The sequence below is a fragment of the Rhagoletis pomonella genome, unplaced genomic scaffold (assembly GCF_013731165.1).
Source record: "Rhagoletis pomonella isolate Grant_MI unplaced genomic scaffold, Rhpom_1.0 Rhpom_scaffold_00002, whole genome shotgun sequence".
NCBI classification, from domain to species: Eukaryota; Metazoa; Arthropoda; class Insecta; order Diptera; family Tephritidae; genus Rhagoletis; species Rhagoletis pomonella.
Window position 1 is genome coordinate 111,419,202 of NW_023458556.1, and position 16,161 is coordinate 111,435,362.

General features: G+C 34.7%; 1 protein-coding gene across 1 annotated transcript; it reads right to left on the bottom strand.

Moving 5' to 3' along the window:
* Nucleotides 1-8,328: 8,328 nt before the first annotated feature.
* Nucleotides 8,329-9,066, bottom strand: LOC118757022. The gene is made up of 2 exons (XM_036491755.1): nucleotides 8,832-9,066; nucleotides 8,329-8,783 (listed from the first exon to the last, which is right to left on the bottom strand). Exons 1-2 carry the CDS (start codon nucleotides 9,064-9,066, stop codon nucleotides 8,329-8,331), a joined length of 690 nt encoding a protein of 229 aa, XP_036347648.1.
* Between the last annotated feature and the right edge of the window lie 7,095 nt (nucleotides 9,067-16,161).

The following is a 16,161-nucleotide window of genomic DNA, read 5'->3' on the forward strand; positions in this document are numbered from 1 at the left end:
ATCCGTCAAAAGTTGTTTATTGAAACTACCTTCTTTTTTGTATCATGTGTAGTAGGTACTGTTACTCACAAAATTGAGTATACGGTTTATAGTTTAGCCCCATTTAAATCCAAGTACGAAACTGTTTACGAAAATTATGAAAACTAAAACTGAATGGACTATAAAACTGCATAACTAATTTTTTTTAGAAATTCTTGTTAAAAACTTTGCTTTGCAGATTTTTCATAATTTTCGTACACAGCTTCATATTTGGATTTAAATGGGGTTTGCTAAAATATAAGCCATATCTCAAACCCAAACAAAAATAAAAAAAAACTTTAGCATGTAAAACATTACGAATATTAACAAAAACAAACCGTATACTCAATTCTGTGAGTAACAGTATATAGATATAGTACATGTCGACGCCTCCAAACCATACTATGCTATGTCAGCTTAGACTTAGTCAGACTTAGCATAGTATGGTGTGGAGGCGTCAATATGTACGTCTGCTTGTACGAAGAAATGACTTCAACGAACGTTAATAAAGGCCTTCATATAGATGCAGATTTATTTACAATAAAACCCCATATTTGCATTAAAAAACGAGTGTGTTTAAATTCTTAAACAAAAAATTTTATCCATTGGAAAAAATCGGAAGTCCGAACGGGAACGTCCGAACAACTTCGAACAGTTTTAGGCAGCTACTAAACATCGCTAGGAAGTTTAAGTTGACGCAGTGGTTATGGCTGCTTATTATTCTAACAACCATTCATACATTATTTTTTTGCACCTTTAACAGATTCGCAGAATTTAGCAAAAATCATCAGTAATCTTCGATACGAGTTCCATTTTGGGAACGTCCGAACGGGAAGTTTTAATCGCTATACACTTACTATATAGCATTTGTGGAAAATATTTTTATTGATTTCAGATAGGTATACTCATGACAAAAAATTTGTGTTCATTCAAAACCTACTATAGTTTTTATAATGAGAAAAGTTCCTCCAAACGGAACGTCCGTAACGCAGGAAACACCCATATATGTGTGCTTTTGCTGTTGACGTGCAATAAAGCTATAGTAAATAACGCCATATGGCTTTATTTCACTTCACATGGAGAAATAAGGTCATATGGCTTTATTTCCATGGGTAAAGTGAAATAAAGCCATAAGTAAAAATTTAACATATGAGAAATAAAGCCATACGATCTTATTTCAATACAAAAAGTAAATGTTGTCTCTTTAGCTTCCGGACGCGCCCCTATCGCGGCGCACGGCTCACGTATTAAATTGTTGCTTTGTTCATTCTTCTTGCTTTTGATCAAGAATGATAGAATACAAGATTGCGCCGATCGGAGAGGATTTTTGAGCATAACTTTTGTGTGACGTCACACTGGTGCAATTTCGAGAGAGAAATGCCAAAACGTGAGCAAGAATGGAAGAAGAAGAAAAAATGTTGCAAGCAAAACGTAAACAAGTTGCACCAGTGTGACGTCATGCAAACAACGATTCTGTCAAACTCGTTAAGAGAGGAATAGCGGTCCGAGATCGGCGCATGCTTTGTATTCTCTCAATCGTGGCTTTTGATGATATACATATGTATGTACATTAGACTGCATCATCAAAAAAAGTTGCGGTTTTTCCGCCGGGATTCCAAAATTTATTATATTCTAAGACGGAATCGTAATGATGAGATTTTTGATGCTGTTTTTTTTTTACTTTTTTCAAAGATTGATTTACGAAAATCTTGAATAACTGGGCCAAAACTATTCTGATTTAGACTTATGGGATCTCAGTAGAAAGGTATTTTCCCACTGTTCTACTATTTCTGTCCAAAAAAAAGTCATTTGTGTCTAATTTTTATTTTTTTTCCAAATACCAACACATCTTAATTCAACTTTGAATGACGTTCGTTCATCCTACCTTTCTCTGTCATCGTTTGAATGAGTTTATTAGCAAAGAAATAAAAAGTGTGAGAAAGTACCTTCCCAATGACACTGCACAAGCCTAAATCGGAAGAGTTTAGGTTCAGTTATTCAAGTTTTTCTTATACTAATCTCTGAAAAAAGTTAAAAAAAAGAGCACCAAAAACCTGATTATTACGATTCCGTTCAAAATTTCTTTAAATTTTTTAAAAATATTTCTATGCAAATTTTTTAAGCTTAAACCGTTTTGTCATTTGAGGGGATTTTACAAAAAAAAGATCTTTAAGAAACTCTTTTTATTTATAAAAAAACTCCATTTTTGGAGGTAGTTTCAAATCGGTCCACCTCACGTAAGTCTTAATATTTTTCGGAAATATTTTGGTGGGCGTCTTAAAATATAATAGATTTTATAATTCCAACACAGTACCGATTTTTTTTTGTATGGGGAGTGATGCAGTCTAATGTATGTAAATATATGAGGTTTTCTTTTAAATCAGTAAGATATATTTATATATGTGGAGCATCCTTTACCCAGCTAACTGAGTCAACAACACATCGCTATATTTATCTTACACTCATATTTCACACACTCGGTTAAACTTAGTATTTTACTTATGCTCATTTTTTCATTTGCTCAATTCATTTTTTCACTCTGTCCTAGCGTTTACATTCCTAGTACATAAGCCGAACTGTAGTCCTATTTTCCATTGTTTTAACAAACCGTAAGCCTAATTTTAATGACCTTGAATTTTGTCACGCCAATTGCTTTTATTCCCTCGCTGTATAAAGTACGTAGCCATTGTAACTTTAAATTAAAAATAAAGTAGAGTTTAATCAGGTTCAAAAAGCATTCGTTCAAATACTGGATTAATCTTAGACGGCATCAGCTATTTAGTGAATAGAGAACCCAAATATATCTATATGTCAGGGGTGGGCACGGCCGAGGCCGATAGGAGCCACACGTAAATTCTAAATGCTACAAAGAGCCACACAAAAAAACAACAAAAACAAAAATTTTAGTTTTAAATAAAATTATTATTTGAAATGAAAAACAATAATTGTATTATCCCTTTGGCCAAATTTTCAAAATCTGGTTTTACGTCAGTGAAAGCCGTTCGTAACAGTTCTGTTAAATGTTGGTTCGTCAATAGGTACGTTCGTTTAAATCTCCAGTAAAATATGTCCAGCAGCAAAATTCCGGCGAAATTTCATCTGTTCTCTCACAAGAGAAAAATATCCAAGAGGGTACGCAAGCAGAAAATTTGCTGAAACTTGCAAGTTAGACGAACAGCTGATAGAAATTTTGTTTAAATTCAAAAGTATAAAATTGAAAACGTAAGAAACCAAATCCCGAAGTCTTATCCGGACACAGTTCACTGACTAAAAGAATAATTTTTAATATTTTTATTGAGCTTTGTACCACGATTGTTTATTAGGAAAAATTTAAAAAGCAACAAAGTCTAAGCGGTAGAAGTTATAGCAGCTATTTCATAGATCACCACATCTCCTCATCAGACTTCTTTTTTTCCCTGCTGAAGTCTAGAAAAAAAGAAGTCTGATGAGGAGATGTGGTGATCTCCGAAATACCTGCTATAACTTCTTTCGCTTAGACTTTGTCGCTTTTTCAATTTTTCTAATAAACAATCGTGGTACAAAGCTCAATAAAAATATTAAAAATAAAATGTTAATAAGCCACAATAACATTGACTAAAAGAATAATTATTTACTTCTTACAAATTTAATTAGTCGTATTTTACTATTTTAACTTCCAAACCATCAAATTCAATTTAGGAATTTGAGTAATTTCCAACCAGCTGTTTTTGATAAGCTTTTTTCTTGTTGGCAAACTGCAGTTGGCAAAAATTTTCCAGCAGAAACTAGCAGCTTTCTTTCAAAATGAAATGTCATTTTGCTCTCTCAATTTACCCTACTTTGCAAGTTTTTGCGTACGCGAACACAAAAAGCTGATAGTTCTTATAACTTTCAATAATTATCAGGTACGCGAATGCAACTAATTGTGAACGGTATTTTGACTTTACGTTGTAGAGTACAGACTAGGGATGCCCATTTTTCGGCTTTTTCCGATCCCGGGATTTTCGGGATGGTGTTTTCGCAGTCCCGGGATTTAGATATTCATTACTTTTCAACAACTTGAATCGAAAAAATTGCTTCTATATTGTTTGAGAAGCTCTCCTACCATGAAATAAAAAATTAATAAATGGGTTTGAAACCATGGTACAATAATTACACGTATTGTCTTCCCAGAGCGCATATTCCGATCTTCTTTATTTAAAAGATATCATTGTTGCCCACACTAAAACGTTTACTGCTGGAAATATCCCTTTTTCCATACCCCATATACCATATATATGTATATGTTCACGTACTTTTTCCAACAAACCATCTTACAGAGAACTTATTCAATTTGCAAAAGCCGGAAAAAAAACATTTGCTTGTAAATAAGTTCAAAATTTGTATGGCTCACTTAATTTCAATCGAAATCAATTGAAAAATTATAAAAATTAAATTGAGCGAAAACAAAAAGCAAAGCCAAATAAAAGTAAACAAGTAAGAAAGTCTAAGTTCGGGCAGAGCCTAACATTAAATACCCGGCGCAAGTATTAAATATATGTTTTCCACCTTTCCGAAAGCTACCGCTACATGATAAGCCGGGGTGTATACATTTTAAGTAAATTAGTGTCCTTAAATTTCGAAATATTGAAATTTCAAGCATATCTGAAAATTACCGTTATATGGGAGGTAGGCGTGGTTATTGTCCGATTTTTAAAATTTTCAGCCATTTAGTATGCTGTACTAAGGCCAACAACTGTGCCAAGTTTGGAAGAAATTGGTGCAGCGGTTACCAAGATATACACATGTAACCATAAGTGGGCGTGGCTACGCCCATTTTCCAAAAATTTATAATATTCGTGTTTTCCGTGTGAAACTCATTGTAAGTATCAATTTTGAGTGAATTGTCTTCAGTAGTTACTAAAATATCGCAGTTTTCGTATTTCTTAAAATTACCGTTATATGGGAGGTAGGCGTGGTTATTATCCGATTTCGCCCATTTTCAATACCATCCGTCCCACGCCCAAAAGAAGTTCACGTACCAAGTTTCGTTAAGATATCTCAATTTTTACTCGAGTTATCGTGTGCACAGACGGACGGACGGACGGACGGACGGACGGACGGACGGACGGACGGACGGACAGACAGTCACCGCTTAATCGATTTCTCTTTTCATTCTGACCATTTATGTATACATTTGTCTATATCTATCTCGATTCGTTTTGCCTGTTACAAACAACCGTTATGTGAACAAAGTTATAATACCCTTGTGCACAAGTGCGCTCGGGTATAAAAATCAACATTGAACTGTGTCAAAATGAAAACAAGGGAGCTCGAATTTCGATGTGAAGCAAAATTCTCTAGGAAGACAATACCTGTAATTATTGTAAAATGGTTTGAAACCTACTTTTTTATTTAAAGTGGCGTTTTTTTTTTCTCTCTGACCGCAGGATTTATTTTGAAGGACTTTGTAATTTCAAAGATATGATTAATTCAAAAAAATATTAAAAAATTCAATGCATTGTAGAATAAAAATATGGGTAACAAATGCAATAGGAAATTTCTTTAGAATTTAAAAAATTTAAATTTTTTGGATTCACCAGGACGAATATGTAATTTTTAAGCTGACAAAGTTAAAAGAACGAAATTCGAACAAATATTGCAAAATTTCATAGATAAAATTTTAAAATGACATTATCAATATTTACCAGCCCTTCTGCACTAGAAACTTGAATATGTTTAAATTTTACAGGATTTCCTCATTAATTTTATACCCATATTTCTTCTCTAAGCACATTTCTCTGAATTTTTTAAATCATTTTTGAGTTACTGACGTCAGAGTGAAAAACTAAAAATGCAATTCTACTATATTTGGCCCATGGTTTCGCGGATATATTGATATTTGTGTTTAAAATTTACTATCGCGCGGTGTTATATGTACAATGAGCTAGACATTTATAAAAAAATATTAATTATTAAATAAAAAAAAAATATAGCCAATACTGGTCAAGAAAAGGAGTTTCTATTATTGCCATCAGTGCAAATTACAAATCCCGAAAATCCCGGGATTACTTGCCAAGAATCCCGGGATTTTCAAGACCTTAAAAAATCCGGGATCCCGGGATCTCGGGATTAACATTCCTAGTACAGACTCGTAGTTATACGTCGTACCAAAAATTGGAAATGTACGGGACGCAGCTGTTTTCAAAAGCGGCTATTTTAAATCTGGTACTTATTGCCGGAATTCAAGCAATGGAAAAGCTTTATGTTGCATTTCCAGTGCCTTATCTTCTTTTCATTCCAAAAACTCCAACTTGTCTTCGCTTTTCTTAAAAAGGAGTATTCCGGATATTGTAAATTCATCCTCAATTATGATACATTAAAAAGGGTTTATGAAGTATGCAAACGTATGGCGTAATTGCGGGTGAATTCCGATCTTAATTTGCATATGTGTATATATTTAAAAAGAATAAAATAAAAAAAACAACACAATGGAACAGAATGTCTAGCAAAGAAATATGTATTTTAGAAAGAAATAAATATAGTTAAAAAAAACTAAAAAACACGCTTTTAAGGCATATCAAACTAAAAAGTAAAAAATAATTCTTAATATAAGTTGAAAATAATAATGAACAAAAAATACTAGTATTATTGTGAAAAAGTGTGGGTTGCTCGATAGACGAAAAATATGGCAAAGAGCGCCCCACGCTTTTTCACAATAACACAGTGGAACAAATTCAGGTTAGCAAAAGTTAGGTCGATTCTGAAAGTGAGGGGTGAAAATAGAGGCTAAATTAGAAGACCCGTATCGCGGCATTTGTTTATGTTAGTTCAAATTTTTTTTTAATCGAGCTTCGAACTTTGCAGCCAAATGCCGATTTTCAGCATATTGTTTATATGGTTTTTTGGCTATAACTCGTCGACTAATTGATATTTTTTCAATCTGTTAAAGCCAAATTATTGCTAGAGACCTGTGCAACAACTAAAATTAAAAAAAAAAAAATGATTTAGAAAATTTTTGTAGTGCTTATGAAGCAAAATGTAGGAATTTTTTTTTCATGCTTTTTGAACATATTTTCCACAAAACTAAGTCTTTTTTGCTTTCTGTTTGATCTATAATATGCTTCTCAGTTTCTTCAATAAATTTCATTTGAAAAGAAAACAGTCATGATACAAAACTTGCGTTTTCCAGCTTAATATTAATTTACTTCTCATTTCTTATGTACCAATTTTTTCAGTGTTGGTTTTGAAGAAACATTGAAAAAGTAATTATAAAAATATGAAAAAAAATATAATTTTGAAATGTTAGTTATGAAAAGTTTTAAGTAAAAAAATTAAATAAATTAAATTAATGATTTGGCCAGTTGCCGTTTAGCAGGCGGCTGTGGATCAACATCACTGCTCTCTCTAATATCTTGGTCATCGTCATCATCATCACAAAGGTCGATAATTTCGTCCACCAGATATTCTGGAATTTCATCTTTGTCTTCCCCTTCTTCCTCTCTTTCCTCGTCTTCCTCTTTTTCAAAGGTGTTTTTATACCACCAACATATTTCAGCGAGTATTGCATCTGGAGATTTCTTTCCTCTGTACCTGAAACGAAAATAGTTTTCAATCGTTAACATGTTTAAATTGTGCACTTTGACAAAGATATTAGAAAAATCTGGGAATTCAAAATAGGCACACTCTATAGTTACCTTATTTCAAATGGAAGCGCAGTTTGGTGATAACGTTCGCCTTGCCCATCAGATTCAGTTGGCAACTGTTGAGCGAGTTGATCAAGATGCTGATGCAAGAGATGAATTTTGTACGACATATTAACCCCAATTTCATCAAAAGCTGCCAACATGTTTGCAACAGATTGCCTGTAGTTGTCTTTGCGTTCTTTACCCAAAAGCCCTTTAATGACTGCTTTCAATGCGAGCCATGCATTTAATTCTCGGTCTGTCAGAACTTGGTCAAAATCTTGACGACTCATTAGTTTCCGTACGTCGGGACCATTAACAACCCCTTCCTGAATTTTGGCGTTACTTAGTCTTGGGAAAATGTCTTTTAAGCGGTTGAATACTGCTGGTCTTTTTGCGATACATTTCAAAAAATTTTTAGCAATGCCAAGTTTAATGTAGAGCAACAACAACAAAATTTTCATTTCAGGAACAAGACTTTCGTGTAGCCTATTGTTTTTAGGCCATTTCCGTCCAATGCGACTATTCCAGTTATGCTGTTTGTACTGGTTTCTTCCTTTAATACCTTCTCCGTATCGTGAATCCCAATCGCACAAAAAACACAGATATTTTGGACGGCCAGATGCTGTTAAGCCTGTAATCGCAGCAAATGCGCCACTGGTGTTCGTTATATTTGACTAAATACTTCCAGAATGTGTTTCAAATTATCGAAATTTTCACTAGTGTCAGTGCTATACGCAATTGGAACAGAAGGCATTCTATTCGTCTTGTGCAAAAGCACAACTTTTAAGCTGATTAGTGAACTATCGATGAATAAACGCCAATCATCTTTTGTATAGGTTAACCCTATCGTCTCCATTAACTTTTCGATATCGTTGCAATAAGCGAATTTTTTTGCATCATTCACATTGAAGAACTTTTCTAACTCTTTTTGGCGTTTTCGATATGCTGTTACTTTGGTACCTTTCGCCAGCAAATTATTTCCTTTCAAAAATGAAGCCAGTTGTTCTGATTTTTTCTGAGTCAAACACAAAATTGCAACAATTGCATCCAATTGCTTTTGTGTGACTAGGATTGGATCCTTTGATGTTTCATAGGATGTACCTTCACCAGGGTCGTATTCTAAGAAGAAATGCATGGATATAGCAGCGGCGGTTGTATTACTGATATCTGTTTGAAGATCAATACTTCGGTATGTTGGTACTGGAACGAATTCTGAGTGCGGTAATGGTAATTGGACACTTGGCACTGCTACATAAGTTTTATTCTTTGCTTTCCTTCTATTCAAAGTTTTATGGTAGTTGATACATCCATAGCAATTTTCTTGTTGATGCGGGCTGTTGTCTAACCACATCATTGGTATACCAAAAGGCACAGCCTTCTTCTTTTCACTTTTCCATTGCATAACACTTGAATAGCAATTAAAGCAAACTTTTTTAGGGACATAGTTTACGTCAGTGATAAACTCTTGCGAGAAATATTGTTTATAGGCTTCCAAAAAACAATCACTCTCATTGCCACATTTTTCATCGCTTGCTATGAAACTTCCACAAACATTACAAAAATGGTCCATTTTACATTTTGGTTCCGACATTTTTAATACAATATATATTATACAATGTTGGTTTTGTTATTTTTATGAAACCGATGCACTTAAATCACTCACAAAATGAAATAAGTTCCAAAAAAATTAATAGCGAATTTTATCACGACCGAGCGAAAATTAAAAGACATCAGCTTCGGCTGAGTTTCGAGTCTTAACTGAATCTTTATTTTTGATATTAGTTCGCTTGTACGAAATAAATAAAAATCGCTACCTGTGCGGTGGTTGGAAACAAAAAAGAGGAAGACGAGGAAAAAGAGGAAGAAGGGGAAGAAATTTATTGCATTTGACTGCAAAATTCGAAGGTCGATTAAAAAAAAATTCGAACTAACATAAACAAACGCCGCGATACAGGTCTTCTAATTTAGCCTTTATTTTCACCCCTCACTCTCAGAATCGACCTAACTTTTGCTAACCTGAATTTGTTCCACAGTGTAATACTAGTATTTTTTGTTCATTATTATTTTCAACTTATATTAAGAATTATTTTTTTCTTTTTAGTTTGATATGCTTTAAAAGCGTGTTTTTTAGTTTTTTTAAACTATATTTATTTTTAATTTTTTAGTTCGATTTATTGTTAAAAATAAAATTTTTTCTAAATGCTCGAGTGCTCGAGCCGGAAAGTAAGTAGACGGTACGCATGCGCAGACAGCGTGGTTGTCTTACTTGCTCTCACACAGAGGCTGTGTGAGGAAATTATTTAATCCTGGCGATCCTAATCAGGATAATGAGATAAACTTATGAAATTATTATATTGTCGCTGATTCTTGATAAGTGTACAAAGTTTGAATTAAATCTGTCCGTTTAAAGTGGGTCAAAATCGAGTCCAAAGGAGTCGGTTACAAACATACATACATACAAACATACAGGTGAAGCTAATAAAAGGGTGTTAAAAAAGAGCCAACATATTCTAAGCAAACAGAAAGTAAAAGAGCCGCACTTTGCTAACCAAAGAGCCGCATTTGGCTCAAAGAGCCGCGTTTGCCCACCGTTGCTATACAGGGTGTCCCAGAAGTAACGTGCCAAACTTTAGGGGAAGGGAGCTCACCCCTGATAAACAAAAAATTTTCAGGTAAAAGTGTCACCGTTTTTGAAATATTTACATTTTTTCGAATTTCAAAAAAATCGTGCCTTTTCATGTGTTTTCTTTAACTGCAACTACAAACCGGGCAACACTTAGTAAATTTTTTATGTAAAATACTTCCAGATAGTTGCCTCTCCATACTCAAATGCAGTGTAGTTAAAACATATTAAGGAACCATCATAAAATTAGGACTATTTCTGGATTTTTAACTTTTTGATATTTTCTTCCCCAACTTTGACTATCTCGGGTGAAAAAAAAATGTACTGAGCTATAACTTTACATTACATAAAAAAATTGCTCATTTAATAAAGATTTCAGAAAGGTGCAACACTTACTGTTTTGAATAGAAAAAAAAAAGTTATAGCCGCTTTTGTGGGTAAAGGACTGAGACATGCTAGAATGTATTTAATAGATTTAAATTTAAGTTGCTCTTGTTACCGACCAATGGCATGCTAAATAGTACAAAGGTACATAATTACTTGCTTCTGACATTATTTTATGTTACTTACCGGAATTCGGAGTAGAGTCTATAACAAGGGCTATATCTATCAATATTTTGTGTGAAGGATGGGTTCACGTGAAATAAGATATACATGAGTTGTTTGAAGAAAAATTTATTCATTTATTGATAAAATATACTCAAATTGGCGACCTTCTACTCTAATACAAGCTCGGCACCTTTTAAGAAAAGACGCTTTTAGAGATCTTAAACCCAATTGGGCTATCTCAGCAGCAGCTCCATTTATTTGTTCCCGCAAATGCTCTTCGTTTTGAATTGTTTTTGAATAAATTTTGTCCTTAAGACAGCCCCAGTAGAACAAATCGAATGGATTCAGGTCTGGCGATCGAGCGGGCAACGTGATTGGCCCGTATCGTCCAATCCATCGGCGAGGATAAGTTTCGTCTAGATGAGCTCTTACTTCACGCCCGTAGTGAGCAGGGCAACCGTTATTTTGCAGTCATAGTCGTCGCCGCAGGTTTAAGGGTACATCTTCTAAAAGAGTTGGAAGCCGTTCCTGAAGGAACTCTGAGTAACTGGGAAAGTTGGTCGTTGGCGGCAGTTCCACAAGTCCCAATATCTGACAATTAAAAATACCGCACCATAAATTTATTTTGTACCGGTACTGCGAACGATATTCTTCGTGAGGATTGTCTATCTGCCAACTGTGAAGGTTATGTAAATTAATCTAACCATCACGTTTGCATGATGAATCATCGCTCCAAATTAATTTATTAAAAAAATTGGGGTCTGATTCATGCATTCGCAACATTTCACGGCAAAATCTAACCCTCGCCAGGTAATCTCTTTCTCGTAGAGCCTGAACACGTTGAATGTGGTAGGGATGAAATCGATGGTCTTTTAAAGGTTTGTGAACTGTAGTTTTTTGTATTCCCGTCCGTCCCGTCCCGTGCATCTACCGTTGCAGGAGGTCCTGTTTCGCCGCCACGCCTTCCAGGTATGCGACCTTAAAAAGTGAAAAATGATAGTTAACAAGAAAGCAAACAAGAAAGGTGTAAAAGTCTTACCTTCATATATTTCTCTATGAGTCCGGGCGAATACTTCACGACCCGGATGCCGACGATTTGGGTATCGCTCTGCATCGAGTCTTTGAGCAGCTCTGGCATTACAGCAAGCTTCACCGTAAATTAGGTGAATATCCGCATATTCATGCGAGGTATACTGCGTGTTCTCTGTCATAGTATTAATAACACAATGTTCAAAGGGTCCAATTTCACAAAATCCACTTTCACTAATTCCGGTAAGTAACACAAAATAATGTCAGGAGCAGGTAATAATGTACCTTTGTACTATTTAGCATGTCATTTGACGGTAACAAGAGCAAATTCAATTTAAATCTATTGAATACATTCTAGCGTGTCTCAGTCCTTTACCCACAAAAGCGGCTATAACTTTTTTTTTCTATTCAAAACAGTAAGTGTGGCACCTTTCTGAAATCTCTATTAAATGGGCTTTTTTTTATGTAATGTAAAGTTATAGCTCAGTACATTTTTTTTTCACCCGAGATAGTCAAAGTTGGGGAAGAAAATATCAAAAAGTTAAAAATCCAGAAATAGTCCTAATTTTATGATGGTTCCTTAATATATTTTAACTACATTGCATTTGAGTATGGAGAGGCAACTATCTGGAAGTATTTTAGATAAAAAATTTACTAAGTATTGCCCGGTTTGTAGTTGCAGTTAAAGAAAACACATGAAAAGGCACGATTTTTTTTAATTCGAAAAAATGTAAATATTTCAAAAACGGTGACACTTTTACCTGAAAAATTTTTGTTTATCAGTGAGCTTACCCACCCACCTACCTTCCCCTAAAGTTTGGCACGTTACTTCTGGGACACCCTGTATATCGTCGTATAAAGTACAAAACCGCGTATCAACATAATGCAAAACCGCGTATCAAGATAACGAAAAACCGCGTTTGTGAGGCAATGTTGGCATTTTTGGTACAGTTGTACTTTTTTGATACTATTTCGTTTACAGTATACTTTCCTACTACTCAGTAATTTTTAGTACAATTTTGTGATGAGTACTATAAATATATATGTAGCTCTGAAAATTCACTGCGGGAACTTTTTATACCTTTCATGAGCATGAAATGGTATTATAACTTTGGTCCGATGTTTGTTAGTACCAGAATATAAAAAGAGATATACCCATTAAAATGTACTAGTATCGCCCAGTTGTCGAAATTCGACATCTTTTTTGTTTCACTTTTGTATTTTACCTGTCTACTACTAACTCCTTTATGCGAATTACTATTTTGAAGTCCACCAGCATAATTTAAAGCAAATTTACAGGAAAACTTAAAATCGAATTATGAACGTTAACATCGTATTGATTAATTTCTTCAGTAGATTTTGAAATTAGACCGAAAAAGGAACTTCGCTTCTAATTTATAAAAAATATGCATATGTATTTGTATGTATATATGAGATGTTCATCACAGACTAATATGTCAAATATATACCAATTCAGACTGTGAATAAGTTTTTCGATTATATTTGTCTGAGAGCCTCATGGAGGTTAAAAGCTTAATTGCCCACATCTACATAAACTCTTTTGTTTTTTCATCAGAATCGTTAACGGTTGAGAAAGTATTTTGAAGCTTTACAGCAAAAGATAATATTTCGTTCTCTAACGGCGGCTTCACACGGGTTTTTGTCAAGACTGGGCCAAAGCCCAATATTTTTTATAATATAATTTTATGTTACTAAAATATGTTCTAAAAGTGAAAAAAATCTGATCATAAATATGATTTTTAGGATAGCTCTCAATCCCTGCGCCATCTATCCGAAGACAAACACCCTCATCCTTCTAAAAACTTTTGCACAAAACAACAATCATTCAATGAGATTTTAAAATCTGGGGAAAATGGTTCCAAATTGAAAGATTCTTGCGATTTTATATGTGTATAAATGTAGGTGTATAAAATTCCATGAACTTATAGAAAGTGGTTCCAGAGAAAACCGATTGTATGAGCGGTACCACGCCCCTTTTCCAAAATTTACCACTCTTCGCCGTAAGTACGTTATTGACAACATATGTTGCTGTGTCAAATTTCAGGACGTTAGCATAGGCGGTTCCAGAGATAAGTGATATGAGAATTTCAGTTTGTATGGGCAGTGCCACACCCCCTTTCCCAATATCTACCACTTTTCGCCATAAGTACGTTATTGATATCATTAAAATTTCAGGACGTTGGCATTAGCAGTTCCAGAGAAAAGCGATATGAGAATTTCAGTTTGTATGGGGTGGTGCCACGCCCCCCTATCCAAAATCTACTACTATTCGCCGAAAGTACGGTATTGACAACATATGTTGCTGTGTCAATTTTCGGGAAGTTAGCATAAGCGGTTCCAGGGAAAAGCGATAAGAGAATTTCAGTTTGTATGGGAGGTGCCACGCCCCCTTTTTCCAAACTCGACCAATTTTCGCCGTAAGTACGGTATCGATGAAATATGTTATTGTGTCCAATATCAGGACGTTAGCGTAAGTGGTTCCAGAGATAAGCGATATGAGAATTTAAGTTTGTATGGGAAGTGCCACGCCCACTTTTCCAGTACCTACCATTTTTCACTATAAGTAGGGTATTTACAATCTATGCTCCTGTGCTAAGTTTCAGTTCTCCAGCATAATTGGTTTTAGGGATATAGTGGTTTTAACATTTTAGTCTATATGCAAGTTATATCCTTTAAATCGGTGTATGTTTCATTGAAATCGAGCGGACGGTGCCTTCAGAGAAGGGATTGCAAAATTTTCTTGTGGCGTATTTATATATAGATACTCATATGATCAGAACGTCGAGCTGAGTCGATTTAGCCATGTCCGTCTGTTCGTCTGTTTGTATGCAACCTAGTCTCACAGTTTTCGATATATCCGGATGAAACTTGGTAGGTGGGTGTATTTTTAATGTATTAATCATTTGTCGGTACCGGAAGAATCGGACCACTATAACATATAGCTCCCATACAACTGATTTTTCTGATATGAGAATTTTCGTTATAACTCATCCATTTATGCAGCTAGGAACATAAAATTTCTCACTGTTTTCTCACATCATCAACAGAATACTTACAGTGAAATTAACACAGATGGGGCCACTATAACCTGTAGCCCCCATACAACTTGTTGTTCAGATATGAGGTCTTTTATCATAACTGCTCCATTTATGCAGCTAGGAACATGAAATTTCGCATCGTTTTCACTCATTATTAACAGAATGCTTACAGTGAAAATAACAAGGATCAGGTCACTATAACCTATTAATTGCCTCCATACAACTGATTATTCAGATATGGGGTTTTACTGTAAAACTCCTTTATTTGGACAGCTAAAACCGATAAATTTCGTAAGCGATTTTATAAATAATAATACAAAGTCTACTGAGAAAATGGTCAAAATCTATGTATAAGCGTTATCTCCTATACGACTGATTGTTCAGGTACCAGTTTTTGCGATATATCTCCTTTACGTAGGAATCTAAACCCATTAAATTGTGTTACCGGTTTACATACCGATCACATAGCAGTGAAAATCACTTAGGGCCGGTTACTCAATGTCTGGTTAACACTAATCTGCGGTTAAACATCGTTATCACCGTTTTCGGCTCCATTAATACAACAGGGAGTCGGTAACGTCGATAACTATGTTCAACCGGAGATTAGTGTTAAGCAGACATTGAGTAACCGGCCCTTAGGGCCGGTTGTTCAATGTATGGTTATCACTACTTGCCGGTTAGACATCATAATCGACAATTTCGACATCATGCGTATAACATGTGATCGATAAAGCAGTCGTTGTATCTAACCGGAGCTTCTACCTCCGATTTGTGCTAATCAGCCATTGAACAACCGGCCCTTAGATTGGTGCCATATAAAGTATGTCTTCCATACCTCTGATTGTTTAGATACGATTTTTTATATATGTAACTCCTCTATCGATGTATGCTGTGAATATATACATTTTTTAAAAAGCAGTAATCTATTAAAGTAAAATTTTCAGATGTTCATGAAAGGTATGAAGCCTTCGGCATTGCCGAAGACTGCGCTGCTCGTGCTTGTTTTATTCTCTTTTTGTCTTCGCCTTCTCGTTTTTGCTTTTGTAAGTTTTGAACGAACCATTATAACATAGCACAAGGGATGCTATCAACTTCACATTCCTAGGCAAGTCTTGAAAGAATATTTTTGATACTAAATCTTATTAAAACAAAATGTCGAAATCAGCTTTATATAGTTAGAAACAGTGTCATTGTTAATTAAGAAAGAGATGTTCTTAAATATCATAACTTTACGACA